General features: G+C 35.8%; 1 protein-coding gene across 3 annotated transcripts in view; it reads left to right on the top strand.

The window, feature by feature from the left end:
• The window catches only part of LOC150097663 (solute carrier family 12 member 8), a 280,215-nt gene that overhangs the window by 59,502 nt on the left and 197,152 nt on the right, over window positions 1-23,561 (top strand). For all 3 annotated transcript variants that reach the window (XM_090407151.1, XM_090407150.1, XM_090407152.1), the window contains exon 5: window positions 21,263-21,454. In XM_090407151.1, the coding sequence (XP_090263277.1) occupies window positions 21,263-21,454 (192 nt within the window). The remainder of the gene's footprint in view (window positions 1-21,262; window positions 21,455-23,561) is intronic.

The following is a 23,561-nucleotide window of genomic DNA, read 5'->3' as shown; positions in this document are numbered from 1 at the left end:
TGAATGAAATTTAGCAGTATGTTCCAACTGCGTGGTTCAAACTATTTGAATTTAAGCTTGTAATGCAAACAGTTTGAACCACATGTTGGAATGCAGTCGTGCTGTCAGCCAGACACTTTGTTAACAGAGTCTAGTCGATACAGGCTAAGAGACACATTTTGTTTAAAACATTGGATTTTTTAGTTATTTAAAATGAATTACAGAAAGACTTGCACTTATCTACACAATATGGTTGCAAAAATATAAAAAGTAATCAAAATTAAAAAAAAAAGAAAATTGCTTCGTACTCCATTAAGACCATTCACATACCCCTGGAGGTATGCGTACCACACTTTGGGAAACACTGTCTGTAAAAAATGAATACTATAATTTCTGTAGGAAGTTTTTGGTATTGAGACCACATTGTAATATAAGGTGTTTATTAAAAATAAACAACTAAAACCCAACAAGTTTCATGCATCATAAGTCTAATATCATCAGGGATGGTACATAAAACTTTTACACAACAAAAGCCTATTAACGATAAATTACACATGTTAGATGTTTTTGATAACTTCACAACTGTTAAATATTGATAAACCAGAATACAAATGATAAATTTGTAAAGAATAAATACTATTTCATTTGTGAAATTTTGGCAATAAAAATGTTCCAGTTCTACATAGCAAATTTTCTTAAATTCAATCCTGAAAGAGCAGTATTCTAATTTTAAAGCTTTTATTTAGAAATAGCATAAAAAATAGACAAAAATATCCAACCATTATCCAGGAATAATTTGCATCAAAATATGTGATGTTTGCATTTTACAAAATGCACATAAAAATGACTTAAATGCTTTTCCACTAGTAAATTTGTATTCGTTATTTTTGAAGGAACTTTGGTAATCATGATAACCACTTAATTAGAGAATTGTAAAAATGCCAAATTTCAGTGGAGTATCTTTAAAACATATGTTTTAAGCTGGTGTTTTGGCACAACCATATTCTTTATTACCAAATTCCCTTCCAAAATATGGAGTACAAGTGTATTGCTGAACAAGTTAGGGATTTTTTACCAAAAAATTTCTAAAAATGTTAACTGAAAGTTAACATAATATTTTTCCTATCCAATATTTCCTTTTAAAACATTCAAGAAAAAACATTTTAACTTGACTGAGAAAGAGGATGTCTTGTGGATTTTCTACCAGTCAGAAATACTCATAATTGCAATAGAACTCTCCTCTGCCATAAGTAGGTTTTGAACAGTTTAAAAAATAAAGATTCCATGCTTCCTTTTCTTAAATGTCAACATCTTTTCCTATATTTCATGTGCTTGCCCTGCTTTATTTAAATTTGTAATTTTTATTGACATCAACAAGAAATTGAAAACGAAAGTAGAACAAAAAGTGAAAAAAAAATTGGAAGCAGCTCTAAAAAAATCAATATATGGCCAAAAAGGACTGAATGCATGAGATTATTATTAAACCAGATCCCCATGGAGTCATCATGGGAAGCATGTACTGTATGCATGAAGCCCATCAAACTGTGCCTTAAACTCATTTAATGTATATGCATTCGTTACAATGTTAGATGCATTCCACTCACCAACCACTCTCCTTGCAAAGAAGTTTCTCCTTATTCCCCCTGTCACTCTCCTTATACAGCTTCCAGGGATGTCCCCTTGTTTTACCTCCTTTCATTCTATGAAAACTTTCTTCCATATTAAGCTGGTAACAACCCTTTATCAACTTAAATGTCTCAATCATATTCCCTCGTATCATATCCTCTTCCTGTCACATCTGATCATCACGTGTGGTGTCACATATAATGTTATGTGGTGAAACCAATAGGTTTCACCCTATCTAAGTCAATTTATAAATGGTATTTAACAAACAGCTGAAATAAATAATAAAACTGCAGTAATCAGTGTATTATAGTTGACTGTCACTATTGCAAATTTGTAGCAAATCACAAAAATACTTTCTAGTGAATTTTCATTCAAATCATATTGTAACACTGTTTACTGTAGCCTAATTTAGCACTATTGCAGTATATTCTTTTTAATTCAGCTATTTAAGTATTGTATTCAGTACTTAAGAAAAAGTATGGGTATCTTCTCCCCCCCCCCCAAGTAATTCCTGGAGCAGAAGATAACTGAATTATTATTATTATAATACAGTTATCTTCCCATGGAGTCAGAAGAATCATTGCAGGAGATGCATTATTCACATATCATATACCTCTCATTAAAGTCATGCACTGACGAAGCACTTGCAACCAATTCTGGCAACCCATTCACCACCATTGACAAAAAATCTAGTCCCAACACCCTTACTAACCACACTTTTATACAATTTCCATGGATGACCCCTCCTTTCCCTTCCTGCCATGTACTGTGAAAAGTCTTCACTGTCAAACTCATAAAATCCTTTAAATAACTTATATGCTTCTGTTATGTCTGCTTTTTTGCCTATGAGTTAGTTTTTGAAGTCCACAGATCTATCTATCTATGCCCACAGAGAGCATTCCATAGACCTGCCACAATCATTGTTACTCGTTTCTGGATCCTCACTACTTTTTCATCTCCACGGACTTGAGGTGACCTCATTAAAGTTTTATAAAGGGAAACAATAACTTCTTTTATCCCTGCTTGTTAGTGGGGGGGGGGGTTCCAACACCCACACACTCTGACGTGCTTTTTGGCTATCTTCGTAATATTGTCCTCTAAACTTCAACTCCCCTTCTATCATCAACCTCAAGTCCCTAGCCTCACTAGTTTCCTGCAACTCATTTCCATCCATATAGTGCAAAGCTTGTGATTTCTTGTTCCCAAAGTGCATCACCTTACACTTAACCACATTAAACTGTATGTTATTTATATTGGGGAAGATTTGATTGGGGATATACAGCTGTTTGCAGATGATGCAAAGTTGGGACAAACTATGAGGAGTAGAGCAGATCTTGTGCCCTTACAAGAATACTTGAATAGACTGAGTAAATGGGAGTGGAGTGTGGATCCAGTTCAATGTTGCAAAATATAAAGTTTTGAAATTTGGAAAACAAAGATGGGATGTAGAATTTGCTCTTAGTGGGGATATATTGTTGGAGGTAGAGGAAATACAAAATCTTGGTGTGATGGTAGATAAGAATCTAAAATTTAAAGGACTTGTTGCCAAAATTGTGAGGACAACACAACAAATTCTGCATGATGTGGAGGATGCTGACTTATAGAAATAAAGAGATTCTGGTTCCATTGTATAAGGCTCGATTAGGCAAAATATGAATTACTGTGCACAGATTTGGTCATCTGGTTTTCAAAAGGATGAAGAGATGTTAGAGAGGGTCAAGAGGTGATTGACCATAATATTTCTAATCTCTGGAATGTTGAATATGAAGAAAGATTGAGATGATTCAGTTTGCAGAATCTAGTTGATAGGAAGAAGGGGGGGGGTGATATGACAGAGACGTACAAGTTAGAGGTTGTTATAGAATTAACATTAAAGAGTTTTTTCATACAATGCTGCGATATTGGTGAAGAATAAAAGATCATCCCTGAAAGCCATATGAGGAGGGTATGAGCAAGGGAGTGAGAAGCAGGTTTTTTTGCATGGAGAGTTGTGAATGATTGGAATACCTTGCCTGAGAGCATGGTGTCTGCAGAGAATTTGATTGTGTTTAAGGCATGGTATGATGAGCTGTGTGTATGAAAGAAGGGACCTCCTAGATGAGTCTGTGACTCATCTAGGAGGTCTTAGGATAGGAGGGCTATTCTAAGGGATCTTAGGATAATAATAATAATTAAACTGGCAGCCATTTACTTTTGCCCATATTGCTAATCTAAGTCGTCCTCCAGGATCTCTACATCATCTTCACTTACTATCGCCCTTCCCTTTTTTGCATCATCAGCAGCAAACAGTTGAAATTTCCCATCAAATCATTTCCTATATTATCGATGTACAAATTCAGTAACATAGAACCAACTACTAAGTCCTACAGTACACCACTAATCATTTGCCTTCTCCTGGATTCAATAAAAAGCCACTCTTTGATATCTCTCCCTCTAATCCAAATCACCAGATTTATATCTATCCCCATTTACTCCAATTTATGCTCTGTGTAACTACCTTTTCAAAGTTTAGCAGTATCACTGAGTAGCCATTTCCCTTATCCATCTCCACTTTATTATAAAAAGTAAGCAAATTACTAAGGCATGACCTGCCTTCACAAAACAATATTGCCCTCTTATAAAGTATCATATTCCTATCCACCCAGTCCTGAATTCTATCTTTCACTAATTTCTCCAATACCTTAGCCATCAGCATCACTCCCGAGATGCTGATTAGCCTATAATTTTCTACTTCTGTCTTGGAGCCCCTTTATGCAATGGGACTGTTTTGTCCTCTTTCCACTCCATTGTCACCTTCCCAGTACTAAGGCTTAAATTAAACAGCTTGGTCAGAGTAGGTGATAATTCCCTTGCACATTATTGTAATATGTGGACCAATATGCTATCTAATCCTAATTATGTAGTCTATTATCTCTTAAGACTCCAGTATTGACAGATCTTATCTTTTGGTCTTCAAAAGCACTTTTAACTGCATCAAACCTGAAGATCTTGTTTTTTTCCCCTGGTATTTTTGATTAACCTTTTATTTCCCATTCTATTTACATGATCACACTGCCTGAGATTGACTCTGTTCAGACGTCTCCCCCCCCCCAATTTTTTTTTTTCTCAGAATTCTCATATTTTTTATCTTAGTTTTTGATGAACTGCTCTTTTTCTATTGAGAAATATTTGAAGTACTAATTCAATTTATTTTAGTTAATATTTAGTTTACATTGTAATTTCCTTAAAAAATACAGCTATAAACAGCTTCATTCACAGCGAAACACAATACATAGTGAGCAATTTTGTTTACAACATCATTTTGTTTTGTTTTACAGTTCATGAAACTGCACATCGATTGATTCACAGGAGCATAATGTGGTCGCTAAAACTGTCATATGAGTGTCATATAAATGAGCATTGATCATAAATGAATAAGACTGTATGAGCAGATCATTGTAAAGCTATGGATAAAGTGGTGTAGTACTGTATTGAGAAGATACAAAAGAACTGTTGGTTCATGTAATAGAAGAGAGACAGTAAATGTAAGTCTACTGCTATGGTATAATAGCTATTAGTATATGGGTGTCTGTGGGATTGGAGGCCCCACATTAAACTTTGTATACACAATGCATGTTGTGTCTTCCTTAGATTCATTTACTGTCAGAATGCTTGTAGCTGCTTTTGGCGATGTATTTCACCCATTTACCACTCTCTAGGCAAAAAATCTGATCTGTGCACCTTTACTGGCTGCAGTCTTGCACTACTTCCAGGGCTGACCCACTGTTCTCTGTCTCTCTTATATTAAAAAATTATTGTTTAGTAACTTATGGATTTCTATCATGTTCTCTCTCTTTTCTGCTTATCAACTGAGCATTGCAACCTTCAACCTGCCCTCGTTGGGAGTATTCCACAGACCTGTCACTGGCTGTGTTGCTCGTCTCCAGATCCTTTCCACTACCTCATATGCAGTGACCCTGGTGGTGGTATGTGTACAGCAGTCAAGATGCAACCAAATTATCTGGCCTGGTTAGCTGAGTGGTTAGTATATTTGCTCTCCAATTAACAGGTCATGGGTTTGAATCCTACCATGAGAACAGATGTTTGTGATTGTCTTTAGGGGTAGATGAATTTCATCACCTAGTGTGAGATAACTCCCATGCTTGTTGGAGGCCTGAAGTGTCTTGAAAAAGTCCTATGTTTGGTCCCTAGGGTGTTTCCAGATTATGTAAAAAAAAAATAAAATTAATAAAAATATATACTTAAAATTCCTTAGCCCACTCATGGTATTAAAATGCACTGCAGGTGTTTAAAGAAAACTTTTTGTGGATGGGAGCCACTTAAAAAAATGCATATATAATTTTACCATTTTGAAAAGCCTTCCTCTTGGCATCTTGTCATACACCATTTCCAGATCTACAAAACTTAACCACAGATTTTTTTTTTTTTTTTTTTTAATATCCTGTGATTTTTCAATCTGTTTTAAAACTTTTTTATGAACCCAGTTTTTTTCCTACAATTTTTCTTATCCTCTTCTCAAGTATACTTGCCTATAAATCTACCTGGAACAATCAGCTCTACAATTTAAGAGTAGAGCTCTACTCTTAAATTAAGGATGTCAAGAAATTATTTCATTTAATGATTTATCCAAGTGTAAGCAAACAAAATGTGCATATGAAGTATCTTTATGATTAAGCTACTTCTATAGAGAGTCTAGTGACTTCACATTATTTAGTATCCCATAATGCAAAGCACACATCCTTTCAGGTGTGTATGATGCTATGCATTATGGGAAGGGTCACTGCCCAGATTGGTTTTGGCTTTTATTGATGCAGTGTTAAATTTGCAGGGATAACTCATCAAAAACTATTCTGAGTGATTCTATAAGATCAATAGAAATATCACTGAGTGACTCGAAAGGATAAACTCGTCATATTCTCATCAGTGGTAGGCAAAAACCTGCCACCAAGCAGAACCACCTATTCCCCAGGAAACTAATAAGCCAAAGGCAAACATTAAATTGCTATTAGTGGGAGCCAGACCTAAAAGAGACACCACCAAGGTTGAGTGGAGTAATGCAGAGATCATATATTTCCCACATATAAGTAATAAAAGGAATTTAAATACTCTGGATTAGATCTAGATTTCGAAAGTTTTTTCACTTGGGTTATAAATTAAATTAAAGATACCAAGAAATTATATTATTGTTTAATACTTTATCCAAGTGTAAGCACATAATGTTTGCACATGAAATATCACGACTAGGCTTCTTGTGTGTAGAGGCTAGTGCATTCTTATTAATTGCCTTAGTATCCCATAGTGGAAAGCACACAACCTTTTGGGTATGTATAATACTATGCAGGGGTACTTAAGGGTCAAAGCTGTATAACTGAGAGGAGGCCTCCACATAGCCTTTAAAGGAATGCGGAGAACCGACCAGGGCTTCTGACCTAATGTCCAATCCTCACCTTCTCGTGGTGCACCCTGTTGGGTATCTACTTTGATACTGAACGAACGAGGATGGGCTGGCAATTTGGGATTTAGCTGACCAAATTGTATTCTTATTGGTTAAACCAAAATAAAAAATGATGGTACAACATGACAAAATTTCATGCCGGCTGTGGCGTCGTCCGGTTAAACAAGGCCCCTGTTGTTTTCATCAGGGAACCAGGGCGAACAGCGAAATGTCAGCTACTGGAACAAATCTGAAAACAAACTCAACATCACCAGAGTAAAAGATCGGTACTATCAACGTAAGAAGCCTGAATGCAAAGAAATGGAGCTAGCCGAGGAATTAGATAAGTACCATATCGACATAATAGGGGTGACTGAAACAAAAAAGTCCAAAACTGGTGAGATCTTTCTGAGCAATAAATACAAAATGTTATATTCAGGCAATGACAATCAAGGAAAGGAAGGAGTAGCCATAGTATTCAACACAAAATACGAGGCTAATCTTCTTGAATGGCAGTCGGTCTCAAGTAGAGTCATGTGGGCAAATATGAGAATGGGGAACTGGACAATGAGACTTATTTGTGCCTATGGTCCCACAGAAGGTTCTACTAAGATAGAAGTGGAGGAATTTTTTGAGGCTTTAGAAAAAGCAACTGACACAATGAAAAAGGAAAAGTTGGTCCTTGTTGGGGATCTAAATAGCAGAGTAGGAAATGATTGTGAGACATACAAAAATATTTTGGGAAAATTTGGAGAAAAGAGCAAAGCTAATAATAATGGCAAATATCTGTTGGATTTCTGCTCAGGACATGGACTGGTTATTACTAACACCATGTTCCAACATAAAAATGTGCACAAATTCACATGGAGAGAAGAGGCAAGGAATAAGAAAAGTCTCATTGACTATGTTATTGTTGATAGTGATGTTTTCTCCCTGGTGCAGAACACCAGAGTGTACAGAGGATTTGAAATTGGAAGTGATCACTATTTAGTCTTGAGCAGGATAAAATTGAATTTCATATTGAAAAGAATAACACATAAGAAAGTTTTAAAGCGAATAAAAGTTGAGCAGCTCTCAGATGTGAACTGTACACTAAAATACACAAAGATTATTGAAAAGAATATAAGAGTGTGAGAACAGGAATCAAACCTTGGAGATTCAGTGGCAAACTCTGAAGAAAACATTAATGATTCTGCCAGAGAGGCATGTGGTGAGTTGTGTGCAAGGATAAAAAAATCAGAACTACCTGGTGGACACAGGAAGTTAAAGAGGCAGTGAAGGAAAAGAAGAAAGCATATCAAAAGTTCCTGGCAAATAAGTCGGCTTTTACTCTTACAGAATACAGAGACAAATGTAAGAAAGCTAAACAGTGTGTAAAACTAGCTAAACAAAAGTCATGGGAGGACTTTGGCAAGAATATAGAAAATAAATGTCAAGAAGGTGGCAAAATATTCTGGAGGTTGTTGAAGAAGCTTAGGAATGGAGGAAAGAGTGCTGTAAAAGGAGTTAGAGATGATAAAGGTGACATGAAAATGGGAGAAAAAGATATCTTTGAAGTATGGAGTAAATACTTTGAAAAACTGCTAAATGAAACAAGCAGTGATGACAGCACAGTGATAAAAAACACTGACCAGGCATGCAGTCAGGAATACATATCCATACTTGAAGTAGAAAAAGCCATCAAAGACTTGAAATGTGGAAAGGCAGCAGGAGTAGATGATATTCGACCAGAAATGCTGAAGTATGGTGGTATGAAAGTCTTACAGTGGCTGCACTGCATAGTTCATAAAGCCTGGACAGAGGGACGAATTCCCGATGATTGGAGTAGAGCTCTCATAGTACCCATATATAAAAAGGGAAATAAAACTGAATGTGAGAATTACAGAGGTATTTCCCTGCTGAGTGTTCCTGGCAAGATCTATGCAAGTATACTTGAGAAACGGTTGAGAGGAATTGTGGAAGAAAAGCTTGGTGAAGAACAAGATGGATTCAGGCCAAATAGAGGCTGTCAGGATCAGATCTTCACTTTATGACAAATAGTCGATAAAGCATGGGAATATAACAAAGATCTGTATTTAAGTTTTGTCGATTTGGAAAAGGTATATGACAAGGTGCCAAGAAAGAAGCTATTCAATACGCTACAGTTATATGGTGTCAATGGAGCACTATATCAAGCAATACTTAGTCTTTATTTGAGTTGTAAGTCAGCAGTTAGAATTGAAGGAAGTACAGGAAGATGGTTTAATGTTAAATCTGGTGTGAGACAAGGATGTACATTATCCCCTCTGTTATTCATTATCTATATGGATCACATTATGAAGCTTTATGCGGATGATGTTATACTACTAAATAAATCCGCTACAAGTCCGCAAGAATCTCTGACTAAATTGAATAGCTGTTGTAATAGATATGGTATGAAGGTCAGCAATAAAAAGACAAAGACAATGAAGATAGGCAGAATCATTGAAAATGTCAACTGTTTTGTGAATGGAGAACCTGTGGAACAAGTAAAACATTTCAGATACTTTGGCACGATTTTTAGTGAAGATGGTAAATTAAATATAGAAATAGACAACAGAATCAGCAAAGCTGGTATGGTGGGAAGTCAATTGAATAAATTCATATGGAATAAGAGAGAAATTAGACGGAACACTAAATTAGCTGTATACAAGACAGTGTTCAAACCAGTTTTAACTTATGGATCTGAGAGCTGGGTAAGAAGTAATACACTTGACCAAAGACTAGAGACCGCAGATATGAGAGTCCTGAGAAAGATTAGAGGCATGAACAGATGGCATCAATGGCAATATTATATTAAAAATGAGGATATTAGGAAAGAACTTGACCTTGTCAGCATCCAGGAATGCGTTAGCAGAGCTAATCTCAGGTGGTATGATCACTTAAATAGAATGGGAGAGGAAAGATTAGCAAAACAAGTGTTCTCTGCCAGGTTGGCAGGAAAACGACCCAGAGGAAGACCAAGATATAGGTGGATTGATACGGTACAAAGTGCCTTAGAGGATAGAAATATAAGATCTGATAATGTTGGAGTCTTGACAAGTAACAGACTGATTTGGAGGAAAATTGTAGATAGGAAGTTAGTAATGATGTAATTTTTTCATGTAGTACTGTCATATCCTGTACACCCCTTGAGGGTGCATGGCAGGAATTTGATGATGATGATAATACTATGCATTATGGGAAGGACCTCTACCCAGACTGGTTTCAACGTTTATTGAAGTCTCATCACATATACTGGAAAGGATGTGATGAAATGATTATAGTCCTACTAATTCCTATAAGAAAACTTTAAAAGCATTTCTTAAAATGTTACCCTTGAAATAACTAATAGACTGAAATCTTTTTACATGCTTATTAAATAACTTAAGGAAATTACAACGTACAATAGAATATACATTAAATTAAACTTTAATATATTTCCAATCTTTTTAGTCTATCTCCCCCAAATATATAAATTACCCAAAACTCATAAATTAAAATAACCTTCTCCATCCCATAGTGGATACTATTGACTTCCCATAAAAAAAAAAATTCACCCACTTTAAATTGTAAATCCAAAATTTAGTTGTAAGCTGTACTACATTTCCTTATTTGTTAGTATCACCCTTTCTGATGCCTTAAGTTTACCTTCAAATTGTTTTTTCTCTAGACATTACCAATCTTCAATTTTGCTTTCCATTCTGGTGTCTTCACTTGAAAGGACATGATATATAAAGAATATAAAGAGATAGGTATAGCAGTGCTCTTCCCTCCCCCCTCCTCTCTCTCCTTCTGTAGCTAGTTTCTATATGGAGCATTTAAAAAAAATGCCATAGTTAATACTGCAGTTTTTAAACCATCTATCTGGCTAAGGTACATTGATGATTTGTTCTTCATTTGACAAAATCCCCAGAATCCAGTTTATTATGTCTTTTCTAGACACTTCAATTATGTGGCTCCTTAACGGTACTGTTGCTTTCTCAGTTTACAGAGGAACTTGCTCACACAGGTAGATACATTCACAAACTTTCCCAACAATGCAGTGTTGTCATCAGAACTTGTTAACAGAGCCACCAGTTTGTTTCAATCAGGCTTCCCTCTCCTTTATGTATTGACTTTTATATCCAGTAGCTACAATACCAAAAAAATTAACAAAAGAATAGTTCTTCCTTGCAACTTGCATCCCTTTCAACATGAATATTATGTCATGGCCATTATCATTCACTGTTTCCAGAGCTCTTCAAAAACAATAGTTAGAACTTTAAAGATATATATATATTCTCTGTACTGCTTTCATACTCCGTATGAAGCTTACTGCTCTCTGAAAGATCACCTCACTCTCTTCTTAGTTTCAGTTGTTTACAGAGTTGTAACTTATTATATTATGGTTACTATGGAAAATATACTAACATTAGTCTTCAAAATCTATTTAAGACGAATTATGGACTCTATAACCATGCTAGAAATGATTTTAATTTCCTGATGTTTCGACCTTCATATGAAGGTCATCATCTGGAGTATACACACACATATATATATAGAGAGAGACAAGCTATATTACATTTCACACAGTATGCTAAAGAGACAGTGATTTAATCGATGGTTATTCTACTGGCCTGATCTCTCGTGAAAATAAAATAAAATTACAATAAATAAATAAAATAAATTAACTACATCAAAGCTATATTCTATTTAAGACAGCATCAGGGAATTTTGTTAAATGATGTCCTAATTTAACATGAGAATTGTTAGATTAGATTTAAGATCCTGGATTAACTTTAGCCCTATTTATAATTAACTCTTAGGGAGAAAGATTATGTGGACAGAATATGTGCTTTCCATATTCTTGGGATTTTTAGACCATCATAATGGTTAAGATTAGGATGGTTGATAAGAATTTCACAGGTCTCCTTAAATTTATGTTCATACCACGTTTTGGTGTGATGTAAACAACCGGTGTTTTTCCAGTCAATTCTATATAAAGTATTCAGGGCATGATCAGAAAGGCCAGCTTTACCATAGTTATTAAATTTAATGTGCCGTTTATGTTCCTTTTGTCTGATAGGAATTGTGCGTCCTGTTTCCCCTATATATGGTAGATTACAGTTGCAATAAATACGGTATACTCAAGAGTGGGTCAGTGGAGGGAGTGGTCTTTGGATGAGTTGAGTGAGCTTTTTAATTTTGCAGGCGGTTTAAAGGTGGCTTTAAGGTTGTATTTCTGTAATATTCTGCTTATTTTATCTGATGTCCCTTTAATGTAAGAAATGGTTATAATTTTCTTGTAGTCTAGTTTATCTTTGTTCTTTAGTGAGGTCTTGTAGAGAATTTTGTTGATAGTGTTTTGGCTGTAGCAGTTTTTTAGAAAGATATTGCTGATAACTTTTAATTCATCTTTGAGTGCTTTTTCATTGGAGCCAATCTTCAAAGCCCTGTTTTTTTTAGTGTGTTAATGACATCTAGTTTTTGTGTTGGGTGGTGGTAGGAGTTTATGTGTGTATATATTGGTCAGTATGTGTAGGTTTCTGGTAAACAGTGAAGGAAAGTCTGCCAGAAGGAAGACATGTGACAAGTGTATGTAGAAAAGGGAGTGTGTTCTGCTTTTCAATCTCGATTGTGAATTGTCTGTGTTGTTTGTTTAGGTGGCCGAGGAAAGTAGTGGCCATGGGACCAGATAGTGAAAACATTGCCAACATATCTAAGCCAGACTTTGGGTTTTAAAGGAGAGGAATCTAGAGCACGTTTCTCAAAATATTCCATATAAAAGTTAGCAATTGGGGGGGGGGGGATAATGGTGAGCCCATGGCTGTACCTTCTTTTTGTAGATAGAAAGTGTTTTGCCACACAAAATAGCCAGAGCATAGTAAAGCTCAGATGCGCAAAGACTGCTGTGATATTGGGAGGAAACTTGTCCTGTAATAGAAGGATTGTGTCATTGATTGGGACATTCATGAAGGGCAGCGACATCAAAACTGACTAATTAATCATCTTTTTCCAGTGTGATGTCTTTGATTTTGTTTACAAAGTGTAATGTTTTTAAGGAAAGGATTAGTCTTGAAAAACATAGGAAACATATGTCTTCTCATCAATTATGCTCAATCAGGTCCAGCTGATCATATTTTGTACACCTTGCACAAAATTAAATTAGAAAAAAAACTTATTCGGTGCTGCAGCAGATATAAACATGACACTTTTTTCCTTTGGTTGTGTGAAACTTCCCAAGATTTGAGAAACATTAATTCTTATACCTCCAACCAAAACAGCCAAGACTGCCTACTACTGCTCTCAGGTATCTGCACTTTCTCTTAGGACTTTAGGCTTACTGTCTAACAGTAGCACACTCAGGATTTAATTTCGGTGGGGGGGAGTTGAGTAGACCGTTTGAGAATACACAGTCATACGACCTATGACAGCATCTACAATGATCGCTAATTCATAAGTAGTATAGAAATAGAAGACACTACACAACATAAATAAAAAAAAAATAATTCTAATTAGGAAATGATTTTTTGAAAATTTTCAATTATTTTTTTCCCTTTTTCTTTGGGGGGACTAGGATCCCTTGCCCCCCCCATGGGTGCACCACTGCCGTCTAATTTGTGTGCCTCATTATACTTTTCATATTGCATTCTAGATGATGTCTCAGTGACAGGCAAAATATTGAAACCATTAAACCTGAGTTTATTTTATTACTCCATTAAAACTATAAAATCAGCTTCAGTCAGTACCTACTAAATACGTAAGATTGAGAATAGTACCTTTTGGCTGCAAAGTTTTGGAAGAGTGGTTTATTTCTGAAATTAAGAATTATAACCCAGTTAGTCTTATTGCCTGGTTGATGAGTGATTAGTGTATCTGTTATTTAACCAACAGGTCGTTGGTTCAAATCCCACCATGGGCATGGATGTTTGTGTTGTCTTTAGGTAGGAAGTGAAATACATTGCTGGTGTAAGACCACAGCCCCCCCCCCTTTTTTTTTTTTTTTTGGCAGCCTGAAGTGGCTTGAAAAAGTTTCATGTTTGGTTTCTAGAGCAGGATTTCCAGACTATGTAAAAAGTACAAAAAAATATATATATATAAAATCAATAAAAATGAGAAAAAAATACTTAGCTCATCCATGGTACTAAAGTACCATAGGTTTACAGAAAAACCTTTCGGGGGTGGGAATCACTTAAAAAGTGTTAACAAGGTATTCAAAATTAATTATGAACCAAATATCTAGAATATTGTTGTTAGTAATCACTTTTTTTTTAAAAAAGCATGTCACAGTTTTATTTAAAAAAAATTATGATGTCGGACCACATAATCATGAGTTATGAGAGAGTAGATCATGATATTGGGATGTGATTTAGTTGGATTCAGAAAAATGTTTGGTGGCATCTTGATTGGATCCCTGGTGATTAACACAGATTTTTTGATCTCATGGAAAAATATCTCTTTTCCATTTATTATTATTCAGGCCTCCATGGAGTCAAAAGACTCATCGTGGGAGGTCCTTCCTAGAAAACACAGTCTATCATACCACTGCTTGAACTCATTGACTGTTCTTGCTCTTACCACTCTACCAGGCAATGCATTCTATGGTTCAACCACCCTCCATACAAAGAAACCATTCCTAACCCTCTTGTTCACAGCTGCCTTTTGTAACTTCCAGGTATGGCCCCTTGTCATCACTCCTTTCTGCTGTTCCACCAAGTGAAAGAACTCCCCAGTGTCAATCCTGTAACTACCTCTCAACAGTTTCAAGGTCTCAACCATATCACCTCTCTTTCTGCTATCTACCAAACTCTGCAGTCCACATTCCCTCAGCCGATTCTCATAACTAACATTGTACAGTCCTGAAACCATCTTTGTTGTCTGCCTCTGTACCCTTTCCACAGTTAATTTATTCCCTTCAAATCCTGGGGACCAAATTTGAGAACAATAGTCTAAGTGTGGTCTGATCAGGGTCTTATACAATGGAAAGATAACTCTTTTATCTCTGCAGGTCAGTATCCTTCTCAGTATTGCAGCAATCCTCTGGGTACCTTCACCACTTTTACAATATTCTCCCTGAATTTCAGTTTTCTATCAATCATCCCCTTCCCAGATCTTGTCTCCCCTACTTCCTCCAGTATAGCTTCTCCAATCAAGTATACAGCCTCCCATCTGTGTATCCCAAATTTCAAGACTTGACATTTTACTGCATTAAACTGACATCCCTATTCATTTGTGCATCTATCTAGTTTATTCAAATCCCTTTGCAGGGCTGCCACATCTGCATTACTACTAATAGCCCTTCCCAGCTTCACATCATCTGCAAACAACTGAATATCCCCTTTGCAATCCATTGACAATGTCATTGTTATAAAAGTTAAACAATACAGGTCCCAGTGCTGAGCCAAGTGGAACCCCACTTGTAACCTTCTGCCTCCTTGATATTGCCCCATCATACACAAAGTTGCAGCATATTTAAACCCATGTGTCACTTGTCATCTGTTCTTGTCACTTTATTATAAAAGGCAATCATATTACTGAAGTAAGAGCATCCCTTAACGAATCCATGTTGATTTTCACAGATAACATTACCCCTCATCTGCCCAATATTGTATATGGTCCCTCACTAATTTCTCCAAGATCTTAACTACTGATGAAACACAAACTGGCCTATAATTAGACACATCCAGTCTTCTACCCCCCTTATGCAATGGCACTATCTTACCATCCTTCCATTCCTTGGGTACCTTTCCCATAGCCAGGCTCAACTCAACGGAGCTGTCAGTTCTTTAGTACATTCTCTCAAAACCCGTGGTGAAATACCATCCAGTCCCACAGCTTTACTGATATCCAGAGTACTTGGTATTTGGAACACACTCTCCTCTTGCACTTCTAAACCTCGAACCTGCCCTATCCCTCTAGTATTAAAACTTACTTCTCCAGGATGAAATACTCCAATAAAGTGTTCATTGATGCAGAGACAACACTATGTCTCTGTATCAGTCACTCTATTCCTGGTTTTTATCCCACAACATCATTCTTCCACAATCGTTTCTCCTCCTAATGGCCACATATCTAAAAAATTTCCTAGGATTTTCTTTGGATCTTAGTGCCAATCTCTTTTCATATTCCAGTTTTGCCTTCCTTACCATACTAGTCACTCTCCTGGCCTGAGTCTTATATTCTTCATGCATCTTCTCTCTGCCCCTCTCCTTATATCTCTTCCATAACCTCTTTTTCACCTGCAGTTCCTGTTTGATATTGTTTATCATCCACTTTACACCAAATTGTGTCTTATTCTTCACTCGTGGAATACAGCTTACTGCTAACAAATATTCCTTCACAATTTCCCAAACACTAATAATATCTCGGCCTTCCAATTCCACCCTCCATGGAACTTCCCCAAGTTGATATCTAAGACTATTGTAATCACCCACCTTATAATTCCACATATGTTCCTTTTCGTTGGTATTCTTGCATGTCTATTCATCTTCCAAGTCAAAACCACATGGTCACTCTTTCTCCAACTGGGGGAGGAGATGTCATCTCAGTTATTATCAGCTCTTCTGATGCTATGACCAAATACAAAACTCTTGAACCTCTTGTTCCCTCTATTACATGTTGCCTAAGACATTTGTCCCTCAAGAATTCTAGAAATTTCATTCCCTTATTACTACATGCATTTCCCTCTTCCCAACTCATACTGCTGTAGTTCAAATCTTCCATAACAATTATTCTTCTTGCACTTGCCAAGCTCAACTGCCTAAACATCTGCTGTTCCCCACCCTCTGTGCTCCTTGGCTTGTAGCAACACCCCACTAAATACTGACTTGCTCACCTCTACCTCACACCATATGTTTTCAAAACCATTAGTGTCACTGCCTTCCAAAGCCCCTCCACTCTTAGAGGACATAAGTCATAAGCAGTACTCCAGCACTGCATTTTCCTTTCCTATCCTGCTGAAAAATGCTGTACCCTGCTACTTCTATTCCTGGTATTATATCATCTTTTGTCAACCATGCCTCAGAGATCCCAATAATCTTTGGATCAGCGCCACCAATTCATCTCCTTTATTCTGGATACTCCTAGCATTAGTATAAAGCATAAAAAGGTCACTGCTTCTATACCTATCATTATCTCCTCCAGACTCCACTGGACTCAGTGTTACCTGTTATCCCCCTTCCCCCAAGCACCCATTCCCATAAGAGGCCACCCCTATTACCATCCACCTTTCCCTGCATTGACACATTCAGAAAACAGCAATGTCTCTCTCCAGATGCCTATGTCCTTCCTCATTCAAATGCAAGCAGTCTCTTGCATACAGTTCCTTTCTGTCCTCAAATGCCCTCCAAGCATCCACTTATTCCAGTCCTCTCTTCTGACACATTCTGGCTATTATGCTATTCATTATTACTGTTCTTCTTCTCAACTCATCATTATTATACCCAGGTAATACACTATCTTTCCTCTCTGTGTTTTCTTTTGCACAACCTCAAGCATGAATCTTAGATCTCTTGCCATCTGATTTACACTGCCTCTCAAGTCATTCGTGCCCACCATCACAATCATCTCATCCACCCTTTTGCCCCGCTTATCTTACCATAATCATTCTTCATTCCTCTTTTACTTGCCACATACTGAAAGAACTCTGAAATTCTTTTTATGCTTTGTATTACCATATTCCCTCTACATCAGTTTTTTGCAATTTCTTCTGAATAATGCTACTCATCCTTTAACTCTTACTTGATCAACTAACTAACGCCTTTTTTTTTTTTTTTTCCCGTGTACGGGAGTAGGCGAGGCCATTTAGCCCTATCTAACTTTTGGAGACTGAGTGGGCAGTTCAATCTCCACTGGTACAAATCAGAGAGAGATGACCCAAGGCTATCACTAATTAAGTGGTACACAGTGAAGAGAGACGGCTCAAATGTGCCGCCATCTCGTGGTCCCTAACCCTAACACAATATATTTAATGTCTGAAATAATGTGGGTTCTACGGTCGATTTTCTTGAGTTTCCGGGAGGAAAAACCCACTTGCCCGTGCCAGAGATCGACTAGCTCGGGAACCGGTCGAAAAAAGGCTTAGAAAAATTTCCTCTAGTCGCCGACTAGACTCGAAACCAAGTCTTCCTTCGTGCGGCCAAGCGCCGTGGTATGCAAACGCCACATCCACTGAGCTACACAGGCTCTTAATCTCTTACTTGATTTATGGTCCTGATCCTAGTTATTCATTCTGATGCACTTCTCTCAAACCTGTTTCAGCTCATATGCACCCCCCCCTCCATAATACCATTGGTTTCCCTGATTTTGCACTTTATCTCTTATTGAACATAACTTTCTCCACCTATATAACTCTAAATACATTTAGTTTCAATTCATCAATGTATATATACTTTTGTCCATTGAATTCACATCTACCAGTTATTTCTCCTGTACAGTCTCCACACTGACTCATTTGCATTATTTCTCATCTTCTCATTTCACTCCTCTCATATCAATGCAATAGACTTACAATCTTAACTCACTTTTTTTGTTCACTTCTTCTGGTAACTTTTTCTTATCTCATTCCATGCATATCACATTTTAAATCATTTGTAACTGCCAGAACAATTTATTGCATTCTAACAGCTTCACTAACATCCTTTATCTTTATTTAGAAATCAAGATTTCATCAACTCTCATGTAGTACATAATAATACTCTCCCTTACTGGCTTTGTCATACATTCATTTGTTTCTTTTCCCGTTTGCCACTCTCTTAATCTCTTCTGTATCATTTTGCCAGATATTTCTTTAGTGCTCAAGCTCACGCTTTATTCTTTGAAAGACTCTTTAAAAGCATGCTGTCTCATTACAAGGTTTATTCATTTGATGGATGATTTAAAAGTAGAGTAAAGAATATATTTATGGTGCTTTGGCTATCTTTTTAGAAATAAGGAATGGAAATAATTTTACTGTGGCCTTTATGTATCACAAGAGGGAAGAGTATTATTGTATTTTGTCTCTTGTATGGGAGTTGAAGCCATTGGTTAAAAAAAAAGTCATTGGTTGAATGAGTTCTGGAAAGCACTGCATCATTGGACTATTCTTAGAATTTATTCTTACAAGTTTTAAGAATATTGTTAGGCTAGATCCTGTGTAATTTATGTAAATAAATACCTGTGTGTGTATATATGTCACACTCTATGAACAGAAAGAGAGATTCTATCTTTCTGTAAACAAATGATGTTTCTATCAACAGAAAATAGAGCTCTTCTGAGATACCTCCAAATGAATTTGGAAGTGTCTAAGAAATGCAAACAATTGTTTGATTCTGTTTCTATAGTGAAGCATGTCTTTGTATGCTGTTTAAATGGACTAAAAATACATATAATGTGTCTGGGTCATAAAGTCAAATAATAAATGAATCACCAACATGATATCCAGCCAGCCAGACTTTAGGTATTATATGTGCTATGTTTGAGGGTTTTGTTTGTAGATGTTTGGTGTAATAATTAGCTTTGTGAGGAGAAGAAGGAATATGTTTGGTACCATCTGATTGTCTAGAATTATAAGTAGCGCTGCTGATGTTAGTTCCCTTCAGGAAGATTTGAATAGACCTTTTACTTGGACAAAAGAATGGGGTTGTACTTTTAATATCAATAAGTGCAAGGTGTTGCATTTTGGAGTGCAGAAATATAAGGCTGTGTACTATATATCGATGGTGCCATTCTGCAGGAAGTGGATGAGATTATAGATTTAGGAGTGATGCTTGACAGTAGGCTGAAGCTTAGAGGGCATACTGCTAGTGTCGCAAAGGCTACACATCACACCGCTGATATGATAAGAAGCACTCTAACATGTAAGGATAAGGAAGTGGTTGTGCCACTGTATAAGGCACTGGTCAGACCACACTTGGATTATTGTACTCAGATCTGGTCACCTGGTTTTCAATGTGATGGGGAGACATTAGAGAGGGTTCAGAAAGGAGTGACTAAGACAATATCGGTACTTTGGAATTCTGGCTATAGAGAAAGCTTGAAGAAATGTGGATTGCAAATTTTGGTGGATAGGAGGAAGAGAGGTGATATGATAGAGACATTTAAGTTAGTGAGAGGATTTTATCAGATTAATCCAGAGGGGGATTATAAAATGATTAGCTGGTGAGAGAGGAAGAACCAGAGGTCATTCCTGGAAGTTGTGTAAAAGTGTGGTGAGGAGTAGATTTTTTACATGGAGAATTGTCAGTAAATGGAACGCATTACCAGAATGTGTTGTTAATTCAAGGAGTGTTAAGGATTTTAAGATTCTATATGATAAATATGTTGTCAGTTGAATGAACCTACCATGATGAGTCTGCTGACTCCATGGAGGGTGTAATAATAATAATAATGTTTTTCTTCTCCATATGAAATTGTTTAGATTTATCTAAACAGTGAATTTAAATAATTCAAAAATGTTAACAGAGAAGTGCAATACTTTATATTTTGTTTAAATGTTGATTAAAAAAAATAGTTTGTGAATTTATTTGAATGATCAAATTTTTGATTGTGTAAATAAATAAAATTTAATAAAAAAAACTCATTTTTTGAGGAAAATTTGAATCTTGTCCACAACACCTTATTTCACTACATCCTTTTGTAGGAATGAATTAAAACAAATGCATTAAAGACCAGTGTTCTAGGGCAGTGTGTTTCTCAAAGTGTGGTCCATAGTCTACTGGTGAGCCACAAGAGGATTTTATTATTACATAAATATTTTTCATCTTAGTGTAAATTTGTAGATACACTTTATAATACAATGCATTAAAAATCCTATTAATTAATAAAAAGTTCTTTTACATAGTTTGTTTAATTTCAGCAATGTGCATAATATTTTGTCACATGCTGTATATCTCAACACACAACTGTATAGCGGTACATAAAAATAGCCACCGCCTTTCTATAGTACACTGAGAAACATTCCAAGAAATCTTCTTTTATTCTTCTGAATGAATTTTCCACAGAAAAATATTGAGGTTGTGTATGCTATGCCAACTACTCCAAAATTTTGCATTTAGGGGCTGTATGTGTAGCTCACCTCTGGTGGTAAATATGATCTAATCAGTAAAAGGTGAGATATGAGGGATAATGGGCCTCTGAGTTGTATGCTTTGTCTAAGTAGGCTGAGGTCTAAAAAGTTTGAGAAAAACACTGTAATCTAGGCTAATTGAATATAAATATTCAACTACTATAGTAATAGCATTTTAACATGCACTTCATATTTTATAGGGAAATGCAGGAATAATGCAGTCTGTTCTGATTGTAGTGACAACAGTTGTCATATGTACTATTGCAGCATTGGCTGGTATTTGTATTTGTGAGAGATGTCATGTTGAAACTGGAGGAATACATTTCTTACTTTCACATGTGCTTGGTGCTCAGACTGGTGGAGCTGTGAGTTTAGTCTACTGTTTTGGTCAGGTTAGTAAATGAAAAGCACTTATCAAATGACAATCTGGTTGATTTTGAAGAGCTAATTGCTCATACTTTACATTTGTAAATATAACATCTTTATTGAAAACTTATGTTTTTAATTAGTAATGCTTTAATTTGCTTTACTGTCCTACATTATATATAAATATTACTAAAGCAGTCCAGGTACCTTGTACAATTATATATTTATAATATATATATATATTATAAAAGCACACAAGTAAATGATTGCACACAGCAATAAAAGAGAAGTGTACTGTATCATTCTTTTATAGTGACATATAATGACGCCATTCATTGCTGTGATTGAAGCTGGTACATATGCCATTACATATACCATTCTTCTGCATCTATAGTACATATACCATTTTTACTATATGTACTGTAGAATAATTTTATTTTGCTTGATTTTGCAATTTAAATGACCAAGTTCAAATGATTTGATATGCTTATTAGTGATACTAAAAACTGTTATTTTAAATCATTATGCAAATAAAAAGGAATTACAACTAAAAACTTCTATCAACTAGTCTTGAATACAGACTGCCTGAAGAACCAAATTACTTATACAGTATATAAGTTTTACTAAAAGAGTGTGAAAAATTCTTTATCATTAAGGTAAAAAAAAAATCTAAAAAAAAAAAATAAAGAATTTTTCAAACACATTTTTTTTTGTTCCACAGACCACAGAAACTTCATGATTTTTAATTAAAACTTTGAATTAAAGAATTACTGTATAGCACACTGTTGATTAATTTTAACAGTGTAGCTGAGAACACAGGCTGATAAGAAAATAACTATTTATTACTAAAATAAAGAGCCAAAAGGCTTCAGTTTGACGATGCAAAAATTATAAAAATCAAGTGGATATTAAATCCAGCATTATTTCAAAGCTGAATACAGAAGCTATAAAAGTTTTGTATGAAATTTGACCAGAGAGCTTAGGGAATACACTTGCCGGCATTTACGAGTTGCCCTAGCCGGATCTTATAGGAGACACGAACATTATGCCCAAGCGTCCATATATTCGCCTCCTATTAGTCCATTTTGATCAGGCTTTGCTGGCCTGACAGCTGTTTCAAATTGGTTGGTTTTGTCAGAGACCAGGCAGAAACCTTAAGAGAGCAAAAACTCTCTTTCAATACTAAGGAACTCGAAACGTCAGAGAGGTGTATTTTTCGTAAGCGAACTCTCAGTTGGCGCATAAAAGAGCCAAAAGGCTTCAGTTTGGCGATTCAAAAATTATAAAAATCAAGTGGATATTAAATCCGGCGATTATATTAAATGTTGGTGAGTGTATTCCCGTAAACTCTCTGGTCAAATTTCATATGAAACTCTTATAGTTTCTGTATTTGGCTTTGAAATAATGCTGGATTTAATATCCACTTGATTTTTATAACTATTTTATTAACTTATTGCTGATATTTTGCTGGTATTCTATCCAACATCTTCAGAGCACAAAAACAGTTTGTCACAGTACGTGAGACAACCACAATTTGGTATAACAATGGGACTAGTTTAAACAATTGTAACGTGCTCTGGCATCCTGGCAAAGAACACATTTTGTTAATCTTCACTCTCCCATTCTGTTTGTGACCATACCACCTGAGATTAGTTTTATTCACACATTCCTGACTACTAACAATGTCAAGTTCTTTCCTTATATCCTCATTTTTAATATGATACTGCTATTGATGCATCTGATCACTCCCCTAACTTTCTCAGAAATCTCATATATGTGGTCTAACAGTCTTAGATCAAGCATTTTATTTCTAATTCACCTCTTGGGTCCATAAGTTAAAATTGGGTTGAACATTCTCTTGTACATAGCTAGTTTTAGTATTTTGTCTAATTTCTCTCTTATTCCATAAAAATTTATTCAGTTGACTTCCTACCACACCAGCTTTGCTAATTCTGTTGTCTACTCCATATTTAATTTCCCATTGTCACTAAAAATTATGCCTAAATAACTGAAATGTTTTACTTGTTTTATAGGTTCTTCATTCAGGAGACAGTTGATATTTTCAATGTTCCTGCCTATTTTCATAATCTTTATTTTTATTGCTGATTCTTATACCAAATTTTTTATGACAGT

Source organism: Typopeltis vanoorti, chromosome 17 (assembly GCF_054136105.1).
Source record: "Typopeltis vanoorti isolate ZY-2024b chromosome 17, IOZ_Tvanoo_1.0, whole genome shotgun sequence".
Lineage (NCBI taxonomy): Eukaryota > Metazoa > Arthropoda > Arachnida > Uropygi > Thelyphonidae > Typopeltis > Typopeltis vanoorti.
Note: the sequence above shows the minus strand (reverse complement) of the source record. Positions and strands in the feature narration are given on the sequence as shown.